General features: G+C 39.6%; 1 protein-coding gene across 1 annotated transcript; it reads left to right on the top strand.

Moving 5' to 3' along the window:
- Window positions 1-19,948: 19,948 nt before the first annotated feature.
- Window positions 19,949-21,750, top strand: LOC125177782 (the record flags this gene model as incomplete). Its single annotated transcript, XM_047880178.1, has 2 exons — window positions 19,949-20,088; window positions 21,139-21,750. Coding segments are annotated over exons 1-2 (752 nt in total), but the record flags the coding sequence as incomplete, so codon positions are not given.
- Between the last annotated feature and the right edge of the window lie 837 nt (window positions 21,751-22,587).

Below are 22,587 nucleotides of genomic sequence, written 5' to 3'. Positions count from 1 at the left end.
TATCATTCTATGTTGCCGTCAAAACGATTTTTGTTGATAATTCCATTTAACTATGGTTGTCAAGTGAACGGACATAGGTTTAAATTATTTAAGTGCTGGACATTTTTTTATCGGACAATTTAAGTCAACGTATTTAACCCAGTGGTCGAACCCTGCAATCGTTACTCATTCATCTTTCCAAAGATTATGTTAGCCTCTGTGGTCAGTCCAGAGAATGAATAAGGACAAAAAATGAGGGGATTTCCTATAATAAAGGCGTTGATGCTATTCATCGTAATATCACAGCGTGATTTTCCTTTAATAAATTATAGGCAGTCTTTTTACCTGACGGCTATGAGGCTGAGGGAGCCAGTCCGTGTGCGCGACATGCGACGGTAAGTGCTTGCTGCTCGATTACCTGCCTCACTGTGTCTGCACAGCTGCCTCACTGTGTCTGTCAATAAGTCCAGCAGCTATCTCAATCAATCGTCAGCTATGGAAAGATCGGGTTCCAAAGGCCGGATCCCTTGTGAATCAAGTCACGAAAAGTTCAAGAATCGGCAACAGGCCATGGGCCTATTTCTTCAGCGCCGACACTTCTATTCTATTCTATTCTACTCTTTTATTTCGCCTCAAAACTGTTTAATCAGTTCTGCCCCACCCTGTATAAGCTAGGTAACACATTTCAATTGAATATTGTAATCAATATATAACAAATAGTCAAATAGTTAAAGACTACTTATAGCCTTATAAGAATTAGCTAAGCTGCTAGCTACGTACAATGTATTGCACACTTGATGCCTCTGTACCAAAAACATTCAATTTATTAGAACCTAATACACACTAAAAGCAACAAGTTTATATACCAATTTGTCATTCATAGTACATTTATACTAAACCATGAATAACAATACCTCAATATAATTTAAAGACTGCCACTCAATATATTTAAATATATGAAAAAATAAAAAAAAAATAAAAAAAAAATCGAAAAATAAAAAAATCATGATTTTTTTATAAAAAATTCAAGTGATTTAATCACATGATTTAATCATTTTGATTTAATCATTGCCAACCCTGCAAGGTGCTCAAAAAAATTCCAGCTTTTTTGGGAACAAATGTGGATAATTATGAAAATGTACGAATAATAAGCAGAGAATGTTTTATATTCCGATTTGCAGGGAATAAAAATTCTTCAGATGACGTTAACAGATAAAAAGGCAGGTCTTAGCAAGGATTTATAATATATTTAACGACGTTTCGAATGTATCAACATTCATTTTCAAGTTAATAAAAGCACTGAAGAATGAAATTTTGGTGGACATAAGTACATAATGAATGTAAATAGGATACTACAAGGAAATTTTAAACGGAAAATGACTCCGAAAACTATCTCAAAGTTCAGATAATTTCGGTAGTTTGAAAACAGTTTGCTGGAATCGGCCAGCAATCGCATGTCGGTTAATATTGGGCGCCGCTGCATAATAACGAAACTTGTGGCTTCCTCCAGCGCAGTGTGAGCGACGGTCTTGTGAGCTTATCTCAAGGGGTTTCCCTGTCGTTTCCCTGTCCTCCAGACTGTAGGTGGCAGATGAGACGGTCTCAATGTCGTGGTTGTTTGTCAAAGGTCAAGCCAGTTGAATTCATCGATAATTTTGAGATGATGTTGCTTGTTTGGAATACTTAAAGTCGTAGTAGTTGGTCCAATTACTCCAATGGAATATAATGCATTCTCTAGTCATTATCTGTACGCGTTCCAATAAGAAAATTCTGCCCTCTAAAGCTAGTTATGAAAATGTGGATGTGAAATAAATTAAATAGTAACTATTAATGAAATTATTATTATAATATTAATAATTATGAATTAAATTAAATATTATTACATATTAAATTAAAAAATTTATTTAATATGTAATATATTTTCAGATTAACCCCAGACCTGACCGGAACTGATAATGCTGGGATTTGTTTGTGCCTCTATTGCAAATTGGATATTTACCAAGCAAGGCACAATCGATTTCAAAAATAAAGAAAAAAACTGAGAAATTGTGATTTCAAAGCTCTTAATTTACTCAAAACCTCATTTCAACCTCATTTTTCAATTTGAAGGTCAGGTTAATTTATCAATTAGATTTGAATTTTCCCGTTAAGAATCCGCAGATAATCTGATTGTAATGTATACAATCAATTTTAATCTTCCAATAACAATTATGCCTCAAGAAAAATTTAAAATTTCAGATCCAAGTATCATCTCCACACGATTGCTATCGCATGTAAACATCAACAAATCCCAAATAAACAACCTTTTGAATTTGTCACAGCACACACTGAATTTATATATCGACTCGTGTAATAACTTGTTCGTCAAATACTATAATTTGGATATAGTCCGTAAGAACATCTAGCATCTCACCTGCCCCTATGACGATACCCTCTCTGAACTTATTTTCAGATAACTTTCACAATATCCAGAACAAAGATGTGGGAGTTTAACTTATATAGTTGCTTTGGCTTTCACTGCTCGGCGCCGAATGACTATAAAAACAAACTTTAGTCAACTGCGCTGGCGACTAGACATGTGGAAGGCGGAGACAAGCAAGTGTGCTCTATGCAAATCAGATATTGGGTTTCGAACATCAAACATCATGTAAGCCGTCTATATATTGAAATAATAATGTTGGGGAACAATGTGCATCAGTAGATGGGCATTTCTAATCCAGATATTAAAGAAAACTTATTGGTTAATTCTGTTTATTTTCAGGATGGAATACAGCTTCAAAAATAATAGAAAAGCTTTAAATACGTGAATAAGTAGAAAGACTTTGAACAAACAAAATTCAAGCTAACGATAATAAATCAGATAAACGATCCTTCCACGAGGATCACTTTTAATATTGATACCATTTACATACATGTTACACCATACACTTGTCAGTTATACATATAATCCTTTCATTAAATTTTAGATTTAGTGATTCACGCGATTCAGAGTGATTCACGAAAACTCCCTGAATTGAAATCTCAACAAGACATAGTAAAGATATCATTACAATATAAATTTACTGAAAAAGACATTACCTTAATTTTTGTATCACCTAGTTTTAAAGATGACATCGGACAAATGACGGCCTCCATTGTCAATACATTCAATTAGTCGATTTTTGAAGTTCCGTTCAACTCGCTGAAGCATATTGACGGGTATGTTGGCGATGATTTGGCGTATGGTGTTCTTCTAATGAGGTAGGGTCTTTGGATAGTCATTGTAAACTATTGATTAAAGACCCCATACATAAATACATAAATACATAAAGACCCCATAAAAACCCCATAAAATCACTCCAATAACGCGTGTTTTGCTTGTTAACGCTGCTGGAAATGTGGGAGTGAGCCTCATAACTAAAGAAAACGACTGCATCGTGAGGCAAGTCCTCAAGAAGCGCTTCGCATGGATTTCGGCGAGCAATAAAACCGCTTTTGCTGAGTTTTTGTACTACAGACAATTTGTAGGGATGAAATTAAAATTTTTTGTGGAGTAGTCGTACCGCGCTGCATTTCCTGAATAATAGCGTGCTTATGTGCTGAATGGTTTGGAGAACGCAGAAATGCATTGCTAACTCTACGTTTTCTGCAGGTGTTTTGGCAGTCCGCTGACTGCCACACACAATCTCTTGCATTCAAACTTCCACTTGCCCTTTGTTCTCACCCACGTAACAATCGATTATTTACGTACCAAAATAAATCCTGCGAAACACGTCGCAGGATTTACCTAACCTTCCATTTGGACAAATCTTAAGACTTATTACTGTACCTCTTATCAGAAAGCTTGAGAGATTAAACTCAAAAGAAGTTCTCAATAAAACTGGCATTATTTTTAACCAAACATATAGCAAAATACCCACACCAATACCCTCACCCACGTAGAAAAAAATCTAAGGAATATTTCAAGGCTATAAAGATATTAAAGACTAGAGTGAATCACGAGACAAGACAGCTTGATGTAATAAATGCTCATAGATTAGGAAAGTGTAAAGTTTTTCTGGCATTTTCAATTCACGAATAGGCAAATGAAGACGGTCAGGCTCATGTCTGGCTAACAAGACAAGTCTGCGTGCACATTTTAATCTTTCGTCGCTTTTAGAGTGCAGTGGCTTCAAAACTAGAACGGGAAGCGTTCCGAGCATGGCCGATAGTTGGCACGCTGAAACGACAATCTAAAGTAATGCGAAATATTACTGGTTAACTTTTCTCCAACAACTGAATAATTTATTATGATCATAAGTGCTTCTATGACTTGTCAATGGATTAATGTTTTAGTCTTAAATTTTATTATTATTTCAATACATCATGATGATGTACTTTGATGGAGTTGTGAAGGCAAGAGTCTTTGCAGCGATTCTGAACTAGCAAACTTGATGATATCCTCTTGAAGTCTTGAGATTGAATCTAAATCACTACTTTCAATGTCAGTTTAAATATTGCGTCTGGGAAGAAAATAGATCAATTTGTTATGTCCTCAGAACTGCCATAAAATATACTAAATTGAAGACTTTTACGAAAATGGTCTTAAAACACTCCATACGTACGCTTAAGTTCTTTAACAAAAATTTAGTTTCAATAAATCACGGTTTCCGACTTCCATTACGATGATCACGAGTTGGACGCTAAAACATTGGAAATAATGTTTTGTGTCCTCTCTAGTCCACTCAGTTTTTACCAATCTGTTCCGGAATTTAATGTTAATTAGAACAAATATATTTAGGAATGAGCGTAGTCAGAAAAGTTATTATACGCATTGCGTCTGCATTAAAAAAGGGTGCATTACGTATAGGCCGATTCAAGTCCATGACGGTCTGTACGGAATGAAAGTCATGATTAATAGTGTACTCATATCAATAACTAACATTACTATGTAAATCAACAATAACTCACATTACTATGTAAATCAATCCATTCACGTAATATTTGCCATATTTTTTGTTTCTAACTTCAAAATTACTTGTTAACACGTCTGTCACCCATTCTGTCACCATGTGATAGACTCAACCGCAAACAAGATTTTATTTTCTCAATAATTGTGCGCTCCTAGTTTTTCATTGAACTTAACGAATTCATTGAAACTGGAATTACTTTGGTAGAAATTAAACTCTGAAAAGTCTTTGTAACTGTTGTTTGACTCTCATTTATAAGGCACATGTAAACTTGTAATTGATTTCGAAGACACATGTGCGAACGAAACAGAGACACTTGTGCCTTTGATTTCGAAGACACCATGTGCGTTTCATTCTAATGCTAAAAAACGCATATTGAATTTCTGATTTAATTGATAAATCGATTGCAAACAAGTGTCCGAACATATGTTCTCATGCATTTTTCTTATTTCGTTGGTAAACAGAGTTTGAATTAAAGGGAACTGCTAGATTCCATATATCCATATAGATATTTCTTTATATGCGTAAAGTTAATGACCAGAGAATGCATTTTAAAAGATATTTATTTTAGCAGAAAAATTCAACATTATCACGTGTGTTTTGAATTAGGTTTGAAAAATTTGTTATTAGCGCATGAAAGTTAAAAATAAGACAAACTATCAATTCGGATAGAGAAGAACTTCAAAATGACAAAACTTCGTCAGCCAAGATATGCGTCATCAGCCAAAAAGTCGTCAGTCAAGAAATAAGAAATTTCATCAGCCAAATAATGGGGTCAGCCAAGAAATGGCGTCAGCCATGGAACGTCTCTGGCCAGGTAACTTCGTCAGCTAAGAAGATGGAATTCGAAATGGGAGAATTAGTAGATCTAAATTACAAATTTGTACACACAGTATATAAGGATTCCATACAACAGAACGACTTTGGTAAATAGGTCACGAAATCCTATTAACTGACGACGAAATGCATGCCGGTCATTATTTTGTTGAACAAAATCAACAGTGCGAAGCTTCATAATCGATCGTTTAAAACGCTTCGGAAATTTTCTCCTAAACTTTGATAATGCAAAATTGTTTGCGCTGATGTGTTTTTTTTCTGTGTTGTCGAAACCCTTCACAGTGAATGAAATATATGGCTTTAATATCCACATCTATAATGCACTCGTAATTGATTTTTAACACGTTTTTCTTTACTCAGCTTCGCGTTTGTTTGTTTGTTTGTTTGTTGTTAACATTGACAACGAAAATTAGCCCACTTCTTCAATTAGAATAGAATAGAATAGAATAGAATAGAAGTGTCGGCGTTGAAGAAATAGGCCCATGGCCTGTTGCCGATTCTTGAACTTATCGTTACTTGATTCACAAGGGGTCCGGCCTTTGGAACCCGATCTTTCTATAGCTGACGATTGATTGAGATAGCTGCTGGACTTATTGCCTGATCCGTAATTTGCTAGGCATTTTAAGACTGAACATATGCTCCTGCATAGCTTCGTCTAGTCTGTTTTCGAAGATGTTCATACTCGGAGCTTCAACGATGCTATCAGGGAGGCTGTTCCACATGTCGGTGACTCGAAGCGAGAAGAAATGTTGTCGCATGGATGTGTCCCAACGCTGTTTTAATTAAAGACCTAAATTAGCGTGATTGAGTAAAGTATATATTTATATAATATATATATTATATATATGACGTGCGGGCGCTAACGTTATAGACGAGCAGTCGCTGACGCTGCGTATCATCGATACGTACGTCAAGTCAACTAAATTGGCTCGCAACAACGTTTTTCATGTGTAGCAACGGACTAAAAAGGAGAAAATAAAATACTTAAAAAAAAACTTTTTAAAAAACCCCGTTTTTCTTGTGGACTAAAAAGTAGAAAGTTAGTCCACAAGAAAAACGTGGTTTTTTAAAAAGTTTTTTAAAGTATTTTATTTAAATGTAGAGTCACGTAGTGCGTAGTTCAATGATGGTATAGAGCGCAGCAATCAAGGTAAACAAAAGAGTGCGGTAAATGATTAAATGAATTACAAACTGTAATGAAATTATGACTTAGGAAAAACCATTTTGGGAATATTTATATCTTAATTTTAGGTGATTAATTCACTACATGATATTTTTACATCCTTGCACTGCACACTTTTATTATCAAGAAATATCTTGCCAACATTGCAGTTAGCAAAAGCCTAAGAATTTTTCTTGCTGAATTAACATTTTGATCAACTTATAGCCCGAATTTTATGAAATTTTGAATGACCTGAAATTTAATGGTACGAGGTATTTCGTGGTAGGAAATGGTTCGAGGTATAATGATCGTATTTATAGAAAATGTTTGTATTTGCGTGTTATAACAATTTATATTACAAGATAGTACCAAACGAGAAAAGCTGTGAGGACGTTTGTACGCAACAGAGATGATTTTAAAGTTATCGTACGTGGCGGCAACCATCAGTGCAAGTTAGGCTTGTAAGCAAGTAGTCTTGGGCCTGACAAGTGAGTCCTGGTACTGACATGTAAGTCGTGTGCTTGACAAGTGAGTCCTGGGATTTACTTGTGAGTCCTAGGACTGACTTGTGAGTCCTAGGACTGACAAGTGAGTCCTGGGACTGACATGCAAGTCCTGAGCCTGACAAGTAAGTCCTGGTACTGACATGTGAGTCTGTACCTGACAAGTGAGTCATGGGACTGAAAAGTGAGTCATGGGACTGACAAGTGAGTCCTAGGCCTGACAAGTAAGTCCTGGGACTGACATGTCAGTCATGTGCCTGACAAGTGAGTCCTGAGCCTGACCAGTGAGTCCAGAGCCTGAAAAGTGAGTCCTGGGCCTGACAAGTGAGTCCTGCAGCTGACAAATGAGTCCTGGGCCTGGCAAGTGAGTCCTGGGCCTGACAAGTGAGTCATGGGACTGACAAGTTCGTTCTGGGACTGACAAGTGAGTCCTGGGACTGACAAGTGAGTCCTGGGACTGATGAGTGCATCCTGGGACTGAAAAGTGCGTCCTTGGACTGACAAGTGAATCCTGGGACTGACAAGTGAGTCCTGGGACTGACAAGTGAGTGAGTCCTGGGACTGACAAGTGAGTCCTGGGACTGACAAGTGAGTACTGGTACTGACAAGTGAGTCCTGGGACTGACATGTGTGTCGTAGGCTGGAAGATGTGAGTCGTTAGCCTGGTGCTCTCGGGTCAAATGGTACAGAATTGCCACCACGTTGGCCTGACGCGTTGCCTTTCCTCATCTTCTTCCGAGTAAACGTTGCATCCTTCAAACGAGGAAAACTTTGAAGGAAAAGCTCGTCAATTTTTGCTGTGCTTGTTTTTTTTTGTATCTATATTTGTGCATGACAGAGAGGTCTGTCGGCGCCGATCGTATGTACTTCAGGCAAGTTGTGTTTTGCATCTATTTTCATTTCTTTAGGAGACACGTTATACACAAGTTCATTTTTTAAACAAACTATAGAGCGCCTAATTTAATTTTGACTACTTGTAAATAAAAAGAATCTCAAGTGGAATCTCAACGATTTAACGAATTTAACGGTGAAAAGCTCAAATCCAAATTGAAAACTAAAATAACTTAAGGCTACAGCGACCAATTATAAGTCGATTAAATGAACAAATCCCACATTATTTTTATGTAATGTCAGTTTTGATCAAATTTTAAACACTGAATAAGAATCTTCCGTGGAACCAGAAATTGTTATTCAGCATTTGCTTGATCTTCACATTTTATAACACACTAAAATCATCTGACTTGAAACATCCGGAGTTGGAATTGCCGAAACACAAAGAAAATCCCCCGGTTCAAGTTTCTGCTTTTATAAAATATATTTAAAGATTGACTCGGTCATCATTAATCGTTATTATGTACATGCGCAAGTGGAAGACAACACAATCGCAAATACTTTCGAGTATTTGTAAAAATAACCGAAAACCCGTCGCACCAAATTAATTTCCACAATCTTATCCCTCTATACCGCCTGACATGAGTAATAAATCATCGTGAGCAATATTGTCACAGGACTCACTTGTCAGGCACAGGACTCACTTGTCAGGCCCACGACTCACATATTAGGCCCAAACAATCACATTTCAGGCCCAAGACTCGCGAACAAAAGGTCTAATACCAGAGATAATTTCATTAAAAATTAGTGTTCTCGCAGCGGGACGCGCCGCACTTTTCAACATGTGCCAATTATGCCAGAAATTGATATTCATAGGCGGAAGTTAATTAATTCGGTGGAGCAAATAAGTGCCTTACTAACCTGAGCAAATGGCAAACATTATGAGCATTTGATTTTATTCATAAGCTATATTCTTAAAGAGCTGTAAAAATTATATTGTATAGTTTTTTTCTTTTCGCCAGTATGTGCCTTACATTACACTCTCAATCAGTCGGGATTATTAACATCGAATGTCAATGAAATACGAGTCATGATACAGAATTTTCTGTTTCTTAATAGCCTCATTTTTAATTAAGCTGTTAGTACATGTCCAGTGCCCCAGAACAAAATGAGAACAATCCAGCGACATCATCAATTAGCTTATATTATAAAAGGATATAAAATTTGGCTGTGAGGTGAGTAGACAAACGAGGCGAGGAGCGGTGGAGGAGTGCAGCAGAGGGCGCATCTTGTGATTCTTGTCTTCCCTTCTCTTAATTTGTCCTCACAAGAGATAGCTGCTCGATGAGTGTAGCATATCAAGTTACCTGTATTCTTAGTAACTAGCCGCTAAGAAGAAGCACGATTTAGAAGTCGTGCTCCGTAAGCCTTAGTTCTTGTTTGAAGTTCATTATGTTGGTTCCAATGAAGCCTGTTCCGTGCTGCCGTGTTCTTTCCAGCCTTCACGCGCGTAACTTCATACATTACAATGTGCATGTGGACGGTTTAAGGTTAAAAATGTTGCTCTTTGCTGGTTAATTCTGTTCCATAAAAATGGAACAGAACACAAGCTTATATGCTGTATTGCGTAACCACTTATTTTTAAGACTATATTGTAATGTTTAGTGCCTAGACGAGCCAGATAATTATTCCGAATGGAGCAGCTGAGGACAGAGTGTGGAAGTAGGGTACGAATGAGATTGTGAGACTTATAAAAATAGGTACATCGGGGTGCGTGTAAACCAGGAGGCATGTAAAAGAACTGAGGTTGCAAATTATGGTACGGCACATCAGGGGAGCGCAGCCGTGCACCACTAATTTTGTGCATCAGTCAGGAAATATGCTTATATATTATATTTCCGTAAAGCCAACAATCAGCCACGTTTTAAGCCTGCCGATAGTAACCAGCCCATGAAATCAGCATTGTTTTAAATATTAAGAGTTTTCCACCACCATAAACGACAGCGAATAGCCCGAGTCTAATTATCGTACACCACTGAACGTTACAACGAACGTTACGAAACATCATTTCATACCTTGACTATAGCTCAAACTGTAACCAGCGTACAAAGGACTGCGCCCAATCAGCCTACCTCACCAAGAAAAGTGCATGTATGAAACCTGCCGTGCACCACTAGACCGCAGATTGAATACGCCTTCCGGGGTATTGTTAAATTAGCTACGTATCTTTAGCTCTCAGCACCTGAGGTTGGGCTTCAGATAGCATAGTTATGTTCCAAAATCTGTAGTCCATAGACGAGTGGCCGTTCGACCGTTGCTGATTCGATTTAAAGGATGAATACGGAAGGGTTGAAAGCGGGTTTCATATTCACTATGAGGTTTCGACGCACTCTGTTCCAGTGGAGCAAAATTTTTTCGCGCGTTGGCCGACGATGCCAGGCCACACTACATGNTTTCGACGCACTCTGTTCCAGTGGAGCAAAATTTTTTCGCGCATTGGCCGACGATGCCAGGCCACACTACATGTATATCAGTTTTTTCCTGTGGGCTGATTGGTCTCCTTCAATGGATGTGATCAGTCTGGTGGCGTGTGGCTGATAATAGAGTCCAGAAGTGTTGGAGGCTACGTTAATTGGTGGAAGGGACCACGTGTAACCGGAAACACTGCCGCGAAGTCGAAATGATTATGGGTAGCGTGCCGACATGACGGTGACTTACGTATTGGTTTTAACACAAGGGCTAAAGAGTCGCTCTTTGGTCCGGCTCTAAATTCCAATTGCGTTGGAGAGAGGAGGAATGAACACGAGGAACTTTCGTAATATATTGGTGATCTTCGGGCGATACACAATTCCAGTGTACAAGGCACACAATTTATTGGGTCCAAAGGCTCCGGGAAACAGGGTCTCAGCCTCAGGGTTACAACATCGAGGAATTCTAATAGACTACTGAGGACCACAAAAGCGGACAGCAAGGATACGGGTACGAGCCGCACCACAAAACTGACAACCTTATAGGAGTGGACAGCAAGGATACGGGTACGAGCCGCAGCACAAAACTGACAACCTTACAGGAGTGGACAGCAAGTATACGGGTACGAGCTGCACCACAAAACGGGAAGCCTGCCGAAGACCACCACTGCCCTGGATGTAATGGACTATCATGACTCCTGCCCTCCGGAACGTAGCCTTCAACACTTCTGAAAAATCATATAGGCAGGCGAAAACCACCAGACAGAACGAATCAATTGAATTAGACCAATCAGCCCTCAGGAGAAACAGCCGGCGATCGAATGGCCTAGCATCGTCCGCCGTGCACCACAAAACTGACAACCTTACAGGAGTGGACAGCAAGTATACGGGTACGAGCCGCACCACAAAACTGACAACCTTACAGGATTGGACAGCAAGTATACGGGTACGAGCCGCAGCACAAAACTGACATCCTACGCAATGATCAGGGTTCGAGCCCTAATGCACTGCCAAGAAGCGGGGTGGCAGTTACGCCTCAAAAGCACGACTAATGAAGGGTACGAGCCCCGATAAGCCGCTGACAATTTACACGAGCGCAGGGGTTATTGGCCTCTACGACACGAGGGTGCAAATTGAACGGCTGTTAACCGCCCAACGCAGCCAAAATCCGGAACTATCCAAGAACTTCATCTATACAGTTTTTAGTCCGTTAGTAGAATTGATTAAGAGTTATGCCCAGAACTGCTGTGGAGTTTATTCTTGGAAGCCTAAATTTGGCTCTGCCTATTGCGAGTCGAAACCGTGTCACCCCAACCCAGTAAACACTGAGCTCACACAACTTCTGAGCACACACAATGAGGGGGTAACTCAGCCAAAATGAGCTTACCTCAATATCCCGTTTACAATGTACAAAACAGACCGTAAACACTTTCTAAGTGCAAAAAATAGATAAAATAATTTAATACAATAAAGTTAACATATTTTTAATCATTTGGTAAACTAATCACAGATAAAAGTCGAAGAATCTTAAACTAATTCCAAAGTGACCAAACTCTCCATCGTACATGACTATCTGGCGCGCACCGTCGCCAGGCCAGGAGCAGCACAACCAGTCACGTTGGAGCTACACATTCGGTCCCGTCCCAAGACAATAACAACTAAATTCTACAAATATCACAGCTAGACGAGATTCTATATTACAGTTATGAAATAAATATTTGTTTACGCATTGCTTAGTCATAAATAAATTAAACCATTGAGTTAACAAAATAATATCACAGTTTCCATATTACAGTCATAAAATAAATGTTACCAACAATTGACTAGTCACTAATCTAGCACAGGATTAATAGAACGTACAGTTGAACAAAAAAGCAGTGGTGGTCTCCGACAGGGCACTGCATTCCACTCCGACCACTGCAGGGCTGTGGTGGTCTCTGACAGTCAACCCCTAATCAGTTGCCGGGAGTGCTGCAAGGTGTGAGCGAGTAAATATGAAGTATTGGGGAGTGCATGGAGGAGTGTAGCTGTTTCTTTAATATTCAATGGATTGGATGTGATTCAATGCAATATTGGTGCGTTAAGAATGATGATAAAGGCACGAGGAGTCGGAGGTCGAAAGGGCAAGGGCCCGTCTCTGTACGATGTTGCTTTTCTATGCATCTCTTATATGAATGGTAATTAGTATGACCTGAGGGATGGTTCTTGTTATAGCGGGATCCGAGGATATAGAGGAAAAGCGTAAACGATTATATAATATACTTTTAGGATTATAGGTCCGCTTACAGTTTAGGATAATCTAAGTTTATAAGTTGGAGCTATAACACTAATGTCTTCGGCGTCCAGTTGAAATGAATAAATCTAGAGTGTATCCGCGGGGCGCTCTCCACTCAGACGTTGAGCTAGCGTTACTGTCCTGTTTGACATGGACAGGAGAAATGGAGTTTACCGACAGCGGTCCTCGCCCAAGACTGAGGTCTAGGGATACGAAATGGATTGCTTTCAAGGCGAGGCGAAAAGAATGAGAGGAGCTTCTATCTAAAAGTGGGATTAGAACCTACGTATGATGCACCTTGGACACAAGAGACATTAGTGTGAATAGCTGAATTGTATTCGTAATTATCGAATAGTAACAGAGCAAGCAAGTGGTGATGATAGTCTCCTCATTTCATGGAAGACATTGCAGTAGTTTCCAGTTTTGAATTTTTAAGAGTACGACATAAATGCTATGAGACTGACCGATACGGATGTCTGACTTCAAGTCACCAAGCTTCTCAATTTCTTGTCCGCATTTATGTGATTTAGATCACCTTGGCTAATTGTTCCCTCGTAGACTAAATTGATAAGGGAGCGCAGCCGTGCAACACCAATTTTGTGCACCAATAAGCCCTGAATGGAACGCCTTGGATCTCTCCGGACCTACACCAATCAGCCGTGCACCACTCGGCTTTGTCCTCTTCCGGCCTTGACCACCACCTGCCGTGCACCACCAGGCCGCGGATCGAATATAAATTTATCGTCCTTCGACAAGTGGCCGTTCGACCGAGGGCTGGTTCGACCCTCGGCCTAGATACGGACGGCTTGAAGTGTTGAAGGCTACGTTCCGGAAGGCAGGAATCATGATGGTCCATTATTTCCAGGGCAGTGGTGGTCTTCGGCAGGCGACCCAATTGATGGAGCTTTTAGAGAGTGTTTAGGGGTAACAAGAATTCCGTATGTGTCATGCAGTTATAATTTATCCCGAATCTTATGTGAGGCAGCATTAAAATTTCATACCATAACAACGTACTGATTTTTTTCATTAACTTTTCAACAACTAATTCAGAAAGCTGTTAGTGTTTTCTGAATGGTGATCCACTTAAATATTAATAACTATATAAAACTGCCCCATTCATAGCGATGTCGCATAAATGGAAGCCAAATTCAAATGCGATTTGCTGCTTCAATATTCAATATCTTTGAAAATTCATGAGAGTTAATATGCCATATAATTTAATATTGTCGCTCAATGGTTTCAGATAGTTGAATTTCTTCATGTTCCTATGCTTGCCCAGAGAGGGTTAATGCATAATTTTATTACCACGTTTTTCTTAGCTCGCTTTCGTGTCCGTCTGTCTGTTTGTGATGATCAAATGTTGCAATCGATATTTCATCAACTTTCCCGCTAGCTAGCGCTCTGAAACTTTTAGGGAAGCTCAGCTCCCGATGACAATACAATAATCAATAATTTGTTGCACGTTTCCAGGCGTATTTATTCAATAACCGAACCTTTCTTTAATACAGCCACGCACCCAGATAAATGCGGGAACAACAATGTATCCCCTCGAATACAATTTTCTACAGAACTTCGAAAAGAATTTTCTTTCGTGCATTTGCGTGGCCAACTGAAATAAAATGAATATTATGTAGGATGGCTGACCTTTGTGCAGTAGTTATAAACTCTAAAGGAACTCACAAACAGGGGTTGGAAACCTTTAATGCACGTCATCCTCGAGAGGATATTCGTGTTTAGACTGCGTATATCGATGATACGCTGCGTATCATCGATACTTACGTCAAGTCAAGTAAATTGGCTCGCAACAACGTTTTTCATGTGTAGCAACGGACTAAAAAGGAGAAAATAAAATACTTTAAAAAAAAATTTTTAAAAAACCACGTTTTTCTTGTGGACTCAAAAGTAGAAAATAAATTATGGCTCTGAGCCATAATTTATTTTCTACTTTTTTTTCACGCATTTTATTAATTGGACGCCCGCTCAAACAGGCATGACGCTCCATCGCAGAAGTCCCTCAGTTCTGAACTATCTGCATGAAATTTAAAAAATATCGAATTAATACCAGAGTCCATGCAAACACGTTTTGAATCGATGCTAACTTTTGCGTTGCTTTGTTCTCGATATAAACGGCGGTCAGTAATAATTGTCACAAATTAGCATGCTTGTGGCCTCGTGTGTAGGGTTACCGTCTGCTTCAGGGGTTAAGAGCGAGTATCTGCCAGTAGTTGTAAGTAGCTGCCTGTTGTGAGCCTACTTCCAGCCAACATGTTTTACCAGGCTATTCCGCCTGATCTGTAGCCAAATCTGCCCACTAATTTATCTGCCGAATTAGTTTGGCAGCCAAATGTCGTCGAATCTGCCCATGACTGGCAAGTGCCCATTGACAATCAACGGCTAATATGATATTCCTTAACCACACGTTCAGAATGTTTAGTTATTTTAATAGTAAGGAATGCCTAGAATGTTGTTTTGCCGTAAATGTTTAAGACATGTTTCATCTCGTTACGTCACGTCTCGTTTTGAATCTGTATCATATCGTTTCATAATTACCAGGACACATGTCTTGTCCCAGTTCATACTCTTATTCCGGGAGAAATTTTACACTATGTCCCGTTATTTTTCCCCGGTAATTTCTCGTCCCGTCCCGGTTGTCCAGATTCATTTCGAGAAAATCATTTCGAGAAGCAAGAGTCTATGTACAACATCGACTTGCATTGGCCGGTCAGGAAGGCCATAACTGGCTCACCGTCTCTGGAGCGTAGATGAATTTTACAGTAAATCTCTGATGTATATCTTTCCTTGAATTCAACTACACATTTCATTAAATATTTTTTTGTCGGCAAATCAAAGTTCGTGTAAGTTTTATCAGTCATAGACAACCAACGTCTCCGTTACGACGTTACAGGTGGAGCGCGGCTTGGATATCGCGACCCGCATGGATGGCAATACGATCACAGGGCAGGGTGCAAGCTGGCCCAGTGGTGGAAGTTCAGAGTACCCTGGAGTGGTGCAGAGAGGTGCGCGTTCGATCCCAGCTCTGTGCGCCCGTTTCTTGTCAGAATCGGCGAGGAGGCCGGGCGGTTAAGCAAAGCAAAATTGTAGCAGTAAGTAACGTGTTCGAAACCGCAACAAGCTGTGAATGTTCTGAGAGGTGGACAGAGGCCGTTGCGCGTTCGCAGTCCATGCATTTCAGAGTTGACGCCAAAAATTACTTATAAATCACCGGAGCTTACTGAAGCGATAAGTAAGGGGAATATGGGAACTTTGATTACTTTCACCTGTTATTTGGGTCTGTACGAAGTTAGAAGCGGCGTTGTTAATTCTGCTGATCTGGGGTCTGGCCATTAATGACGTGTAGTGGGACTATTAAAATTGGCCCAATTGCGCTAAGAACCAATAGCCATCTTCACTAACTCATGTCTGTGGATCACTGATTACAATTTTGAATTTGATATGGAAATACAATTAATTCTAACATCGTAGTTGATGCTAGAACTGAACCCGGGCGCCCAAATAAAATCAAATTGTCTATAAAATTTAGGTTGTTTGAGATCTTTGCCTGCAGCATCAAAAGTTGTTTCCTCGCTAATTAGTATGGTCTTCCTGGAACTCAGCGCGCTATTCATATAGTGCAGCCTGTGCTTCGATTTCAACATTGATGAGAACCGTTCGATCAACTGGCTACGGATACTTCATTGTCTTTTTAACGCAGCAAAACTTTTCTTGTCTACATATAATAACTTTATTATCCTATAAGAAAAAGTGCAACATTTGTAAATTCGATGTAAACTCGATGTACATTTTGTATCGCGGATCATTTTTTTATGACAAGTTTCATATGCAAAAATCAGCGGAGACACGGTAAGGAAGAACGTAGAAAACAATGTAAAATCGAATATCCATTCCAGGTTGATTCCTTCTTCATGTAAGAGGTGAATCGTCAACAAATAATTGTTCTGAATAAACTTATAAAAACGTCAAAAAAGGCTCCGAAATAATGGCCGTGGATGAATGGACATTATAAAGCAATGGATGACCATACGTTGCTTCGGATGATCCTACCTGAATCTATTGAATACGGTCACTACGCTATAATGAAATGTTTTATAATTTAAATTCAAGCAAACATTTAAATGTGTATTATAACTTTCCAGCCTCAATTAAATTGAGGCTAGATATTTTAATTTAATCAAGTTACTTTAATTGATTAATTTTATTGTTACTTTATTTCACCGGAATAAATATTTATTACTTCATTTGACCTGAATAAATATTGCCACTTCCGTCTTTTACAAAAATGCGGTAAAAGAGCCGAATTCAATGCCCGAATCAAACCATGTCACTCAAGACGCTCTGTACATAACTTGTTACTTGTCGCAAGACTACAGTCAAGTGAGATAAGAACGATATGTACAATCATTCTCGAGACAGCTTGATACGAGTCAAATGAGCCAGCGTTCCTGCTCAGAAGAAGACTTCAGCATTTTTTTGTGAGCTCACCGCAATAGAATCGTTACTGTATGCAAGAAATTATGAAAGAGATTCATTGAGGCAACAGCAAAACGATTTAATTAAATCTAAAAATCTCATATCATGTGTTCATTTGTTGGGAAAACATAGGAAAAATCATAGTTTCTTCTGCGTTCTCAAGCGAATTTTTTACTGTTAAATAATACACATGAAATAAAATTTTTGACTCTGGCAGAGAATAGAAAACTCCACCCTGCACGAGGTTTCAATGAATAGATTATATTGAGTGTTTATTACCAATTGCGCTATACTACATGCGCCACATAAATGTAATGGCTGCATGATCAAATTATCAAATTTGTTTGTATCCTTCTCACAAAATCAGCATTACTACATTGAACAAATGCATGCGTGATAATTAGTTTTTTAAATGTCGCCCTGTCGTGTGATATGTGAACTTGTGAATTTAGTATAATACATACAAGCTGGCATCACTTAATGACGCTACAGCAATATTGTATATGGCAGAGAACTGCCATCACTTGACACAGAAGACTCGATAGAATATAGACGTGTGATTATCAATTTACTTGCGATGAACTATTAATTTATTACACCAAAAATATAAACGAGTTTCATCGACTTATATGAATATTAACGGTTGACTGTTTTCCGCCAGGCTTCATGCCTCCTGCAAATATTACCACTGAGGTGCTTTCCGCTTAAGAGTTTTTCACTGGGGAGGCGCAGCGCATCCAGATGATTTGATTCTCCTTGCGTTTTTATGTACATTGCCTGAGCAAAATTAGTAGCTCGATATGACTCGGCAGTCCAACTTTTCTCATGCCCTCAGGACACTATAAAGTCGTAATAAGCCGGACAGACTACCAGACTCCTGTAATCAGTCGCTTATTTTTAATAGGAAGCCAAGAAAACTTTTAATAAGGCAAGTGTAGCGTCTGCAACCAGACGCCTGGGCGCTACGTATTTTCCTTGTGCTGATGTATTAAAATTTTTTGCCATTATCAAGCCTTGAACATCGAAATACTGAGAGCATAAGACACTTACTTATATGAAACTTTAAAGCAAAATTGCGCCGAAGATAGACTGAAGAAAATGAGATTGACTTGAAAGATTGGCCGAATAAGCACTCTTTGGGAAATATCTGAAATGAAAACAATCCCAAGAGCAATTAGAGCGATAATTGTATTCGCATGTGATTCCCAGGCTATTTGACTGTAATTATTTGTTTGCACGTCACGTTTGCAAAAGGTTAGAGCCGATCTCGGTTATCCGCCGGAATACATCTCGATGAAACCAACCTGCTAGAAAGAGCTTAAGCGCACGACTCCCGTTCAGCCTTAAGATCGTCTTCTCAGTTGACACGGTCATCAACAGGTGAATTCAGAAATGAAAATAAGAAACTTTGTGAGAAACTCAAGACGAACATTCGTGTTAAGCTGTAAAACATCGACAGATAGAAATGTGAAGATTTTGACACAAATGTTTACTTTGTCATCGAAGAATTATATAATCACTATATTTGTTGAATGATATAATGAAAAATTTACGAGTTATTCCTTCATTGAAATAGATCCAGACAGAATACATGTTACTTTGTTTGCACTGTACCAATTAATCAGGCTATCGTTGACTACATTTTAACGAGCAGATTGTGGGAGGTCAAAACGTTCATACGGTAGTAAATTAAACTTTTTCAATTAATAATATCTACAAACATATAAGCAGAAACAAATTTAGTTATCAAAAGCCAATGCTCGCCGGTATAAGACATGCTTAGTATGAATGTTATACTTGGGAATCCTGAAGCTGTATTTAGCGCTGAACTTTCCTGTCTTTCTTTAGCTCTATAGGAACTCGGCGAACGCAATTCGACTGCGATGCGCATGCCGGTACATGCGTGCTGGCCATAATGAACTGGTACACGCAACTAAAAAATAAAAGATTCGATCCACTGCCTTCGCAGCGTACAAGCCGGTAAGGAAATCTCATGAAGCAATTCTTAGCAATGCGTTGATGCTATTCATCGTGATATTACAGCGTGTTCAGCTGCCTCACTGTGTCTGCACAGCTGCCTCACTGTGTCTGTACAGCTGCCTCACTGTGTCTGCACAGCTGCCTCACTGTGTCTGTACAGCTGCCTCACTGTGTCTGTACAGCTGCCTCACTGTGTCTGCGCGGCTACCTTACAACGTATAATATTCCATGGCGCTTTTGGCGCATCCAGACACATGCCTTATCTCTCGTCCATGCAGCGTTGTTCTTTGGGTTGTTGTGTATTTGTGGAATTGAATGCTTCCCGAGGGTGCTTGACCGAGTTATTATCCGGCGAACTTAGAAATTTGATGAAGTTATACATTGTTTGAGGATAGCGATGTGCAACTTTCTTGTCAGTGTTCATCTTTTCTTATGCATAAATATTATCCAACTAAGTACCTTTAATTTTGTCCCAAATGTCGTTGAGCAGCCCTACGATGACGCCCTCCGCTATACACTTACATGCAGTGTCGGTGGCTGCGCTGCTGCTCATTTTGGTCGTCTATTGCTATGCGCCAACGAAGCGATGGCTAGAAATGGGCATAATCCGAACGTTGCCGAAGACAAATGAGAAACCGTGAGTTGTTGCTTGATTTTTTTGTGGCATGTCCTTTTAATGTTATATTCAATGTAATAGGTTTCTCAGGTCAGGTAAAAATGATCTGTTCATGATGATTAGATAAATCAGGAAGGAATGCTTAGTATCAGACGGTCGAAATTTTGATGACTTCGAAATCAATGCATGATTTGATATACAAGGTGAGGCAGAACCGATTGAGCAGTTTTGAGGCGAAATTAAAGTTGTAGTGAAGGTACATATAGAGAAGAAAGTTTATTTTCCTCCAGGTTAGCATAACATACTATTTAGAATACTTATGTTTTGAAAACAATATCAGGAAGATGGTGGCTGTTAGCTGCAACACATTTGTGGAGTCGTTCTTGGAAGTTTCCTACAGCACGTTCACACATTCGAGGTATGGCCATAACCTCTGCAACAATCCGTTCCCTTAGCTGTGGTAGGGTGTGCGGGCGACTTCTGAACACCCTTTTTGATGGCGACTCTTTTAGCTGTCCCCAAAGAAAGAAATCGCAAATGCTCAAATCAGGTGGCCTCGCAGGCCACTGTAAATCACCCCTCAGAGACACCAGACGTCCGGGAAACATGAGTTTCAAAACATTGAGTGACATTCGGGCTGTGTGAGCTGTAGCCCTGGCATCCTGCTGGAACCACACGTCTCCCAATGCTTCATTTTCAACAATGTTTTCCTTCCAGGGCTGCAAGAAATTTTGCAACATTCCAGCATAGCGCTCGGAATTCAATGTCACGGTTACTCCCTCCTCCGAGAACGACTCCAACAGTGTGGTGCATCTAACGGCCACCATCTTCCTGACATTGTTTCCAAAACATACGTATTCTGAATGGTATGTTATGATGACCTCGAGGAAAATAAACTTTCTTCTTTATGTACCTCCATTGCTCTTTTATTTCTGTTCAGAACTGCTCAATCGGTTACGCCCCACCCTGTACAAGGGTGCAAGGTACCAAAATTATAAAACGAATTCGAGAATTTCCTGAATAATTTCGACACGTAAGAATTATTTTCGAATGTTTTCTGGTCATCCTTAGCTCTCGCCATGAAGAAGTGAATACCACGTTTCCTCGAGCGATAGCGCACATCGGTCGCTCTCAAAAGATCATCATTATTTGGACCCAGCCAAGATCAGGATCTTCTTTCACAACTGATTTAATTTCCAAAATTCCTCACTCCTTCGTCCTATTCGAACCTATCAGCTCCAGGATCAGATACAAATTTCACCAAAAACCAGTGACGAACATAACAGAATATCAATCTCTTGAAATGGTCGTTCATTGCAAATTCGATTTTTCGATGACGTTCATTGACGATCTGGACCACGATTTCTGCTTCATTGTTAAAAACCTATCACAAGCTTCGTGCAACACGCCGGAATTTCTGGCGGAAAATTGCAGATGTTCTCGAGTGCTGTTGCTCAAGGTGGTGACGCCAAGACTCGTTCTCGCCGAGCGCCTGCTTGCGGAGTACCCTCATCTTAACATCAAAATCATCCACCTGATACGAGATCCCAGAGCAATAATTGCGTCTGCCCGCAGAATGCCCTGGGGCAAGAGCATAAGACTAAAAGATGAAAACATTTTGTGTTCCAACCTGAGGAGCGACATGAAGACTGGGGATGTGATAGAGAGAACTCACCCGAACAGGTTGGTCTTCGATTAACTTACCAACTTTCCAGGCTGCAAGGGTAATAAGTCATCTTCACATGTGGGTAGCTGTGTCATGCTTCTAAGTTGGTCATTCAGTCACTCACTCTCCGTTGTTACCTTAGAAGGCCTGTCGGCAGGCCCTCACTATAAAATGCCGAACGCTATGTCATTGGGTCGCTATATATGGCCGTTAGATCAAATCAACTTCAATACTCTTGAAAACCACTTTCACTAAAAACGACCTCTAATAAAAGGTAACGATAAATGTCACTTGCTCGTCTGTTCAGATTCGTCACAACTGAAGTCGATTTTTTTGTCTCAGATAAATTATATTTTGGCTGATTCTATCGATTCTTAGTAAGGTTTATAGTTTGGTTATGTCGCAAAAAAGCCGGTTGGGCATTAAGCAATGGATCCCGCGATCTATCCGCTCCCCATTGAGTGACGCTCAAGATTTGAAGTGACGCTGCTACTGGCGGCACTGGATTATTAAAGCTTCTCTTAAGGTGGTTGCCTCACTTGCACCACCGCCAGCTTGCTTTCCCTGTTTCCCAGTACGTAGTACTGGGAAACAGGGATTTGGCTGAAAATTAGCCAAATCAGTACAGTGTACGTAGGAAGGAAGTTTGTTCTAAATCATAAATTGAGGAATAATTTAGTAGGAGAATGTAGCGTGCTGCAATCATTAACCACAGTCCAACGCACTTAAATATAGTCATTATCTCATCCAATGAGGAATGAGGACGGATGTTTAACAGCGCTGAGCGCTGAACATCTTCCGTTATAATATTGCAATTCCGGTTCACGAAGCGGATTATTTGCAAACACCTCGAG

This window comes from Hyalella azteca, unplaced genomic scaffold, assembly GCF_000764305.2.
Source record: "Hyalella azteca isolate HAZT.00-mixed unplaced genomic scaffold, Hazt_2.0.2 contig4867, whole genome shotgun sequence".
NCBI lineage: Eukaryota > Metazoa > Arthropoda > Malacostraca > Amphipoda > Hyalellidae > Hyalella > Hyalella azteca.
This window is presented reverse-complemented; position numbering and strand designations above follow the sequence as displayed.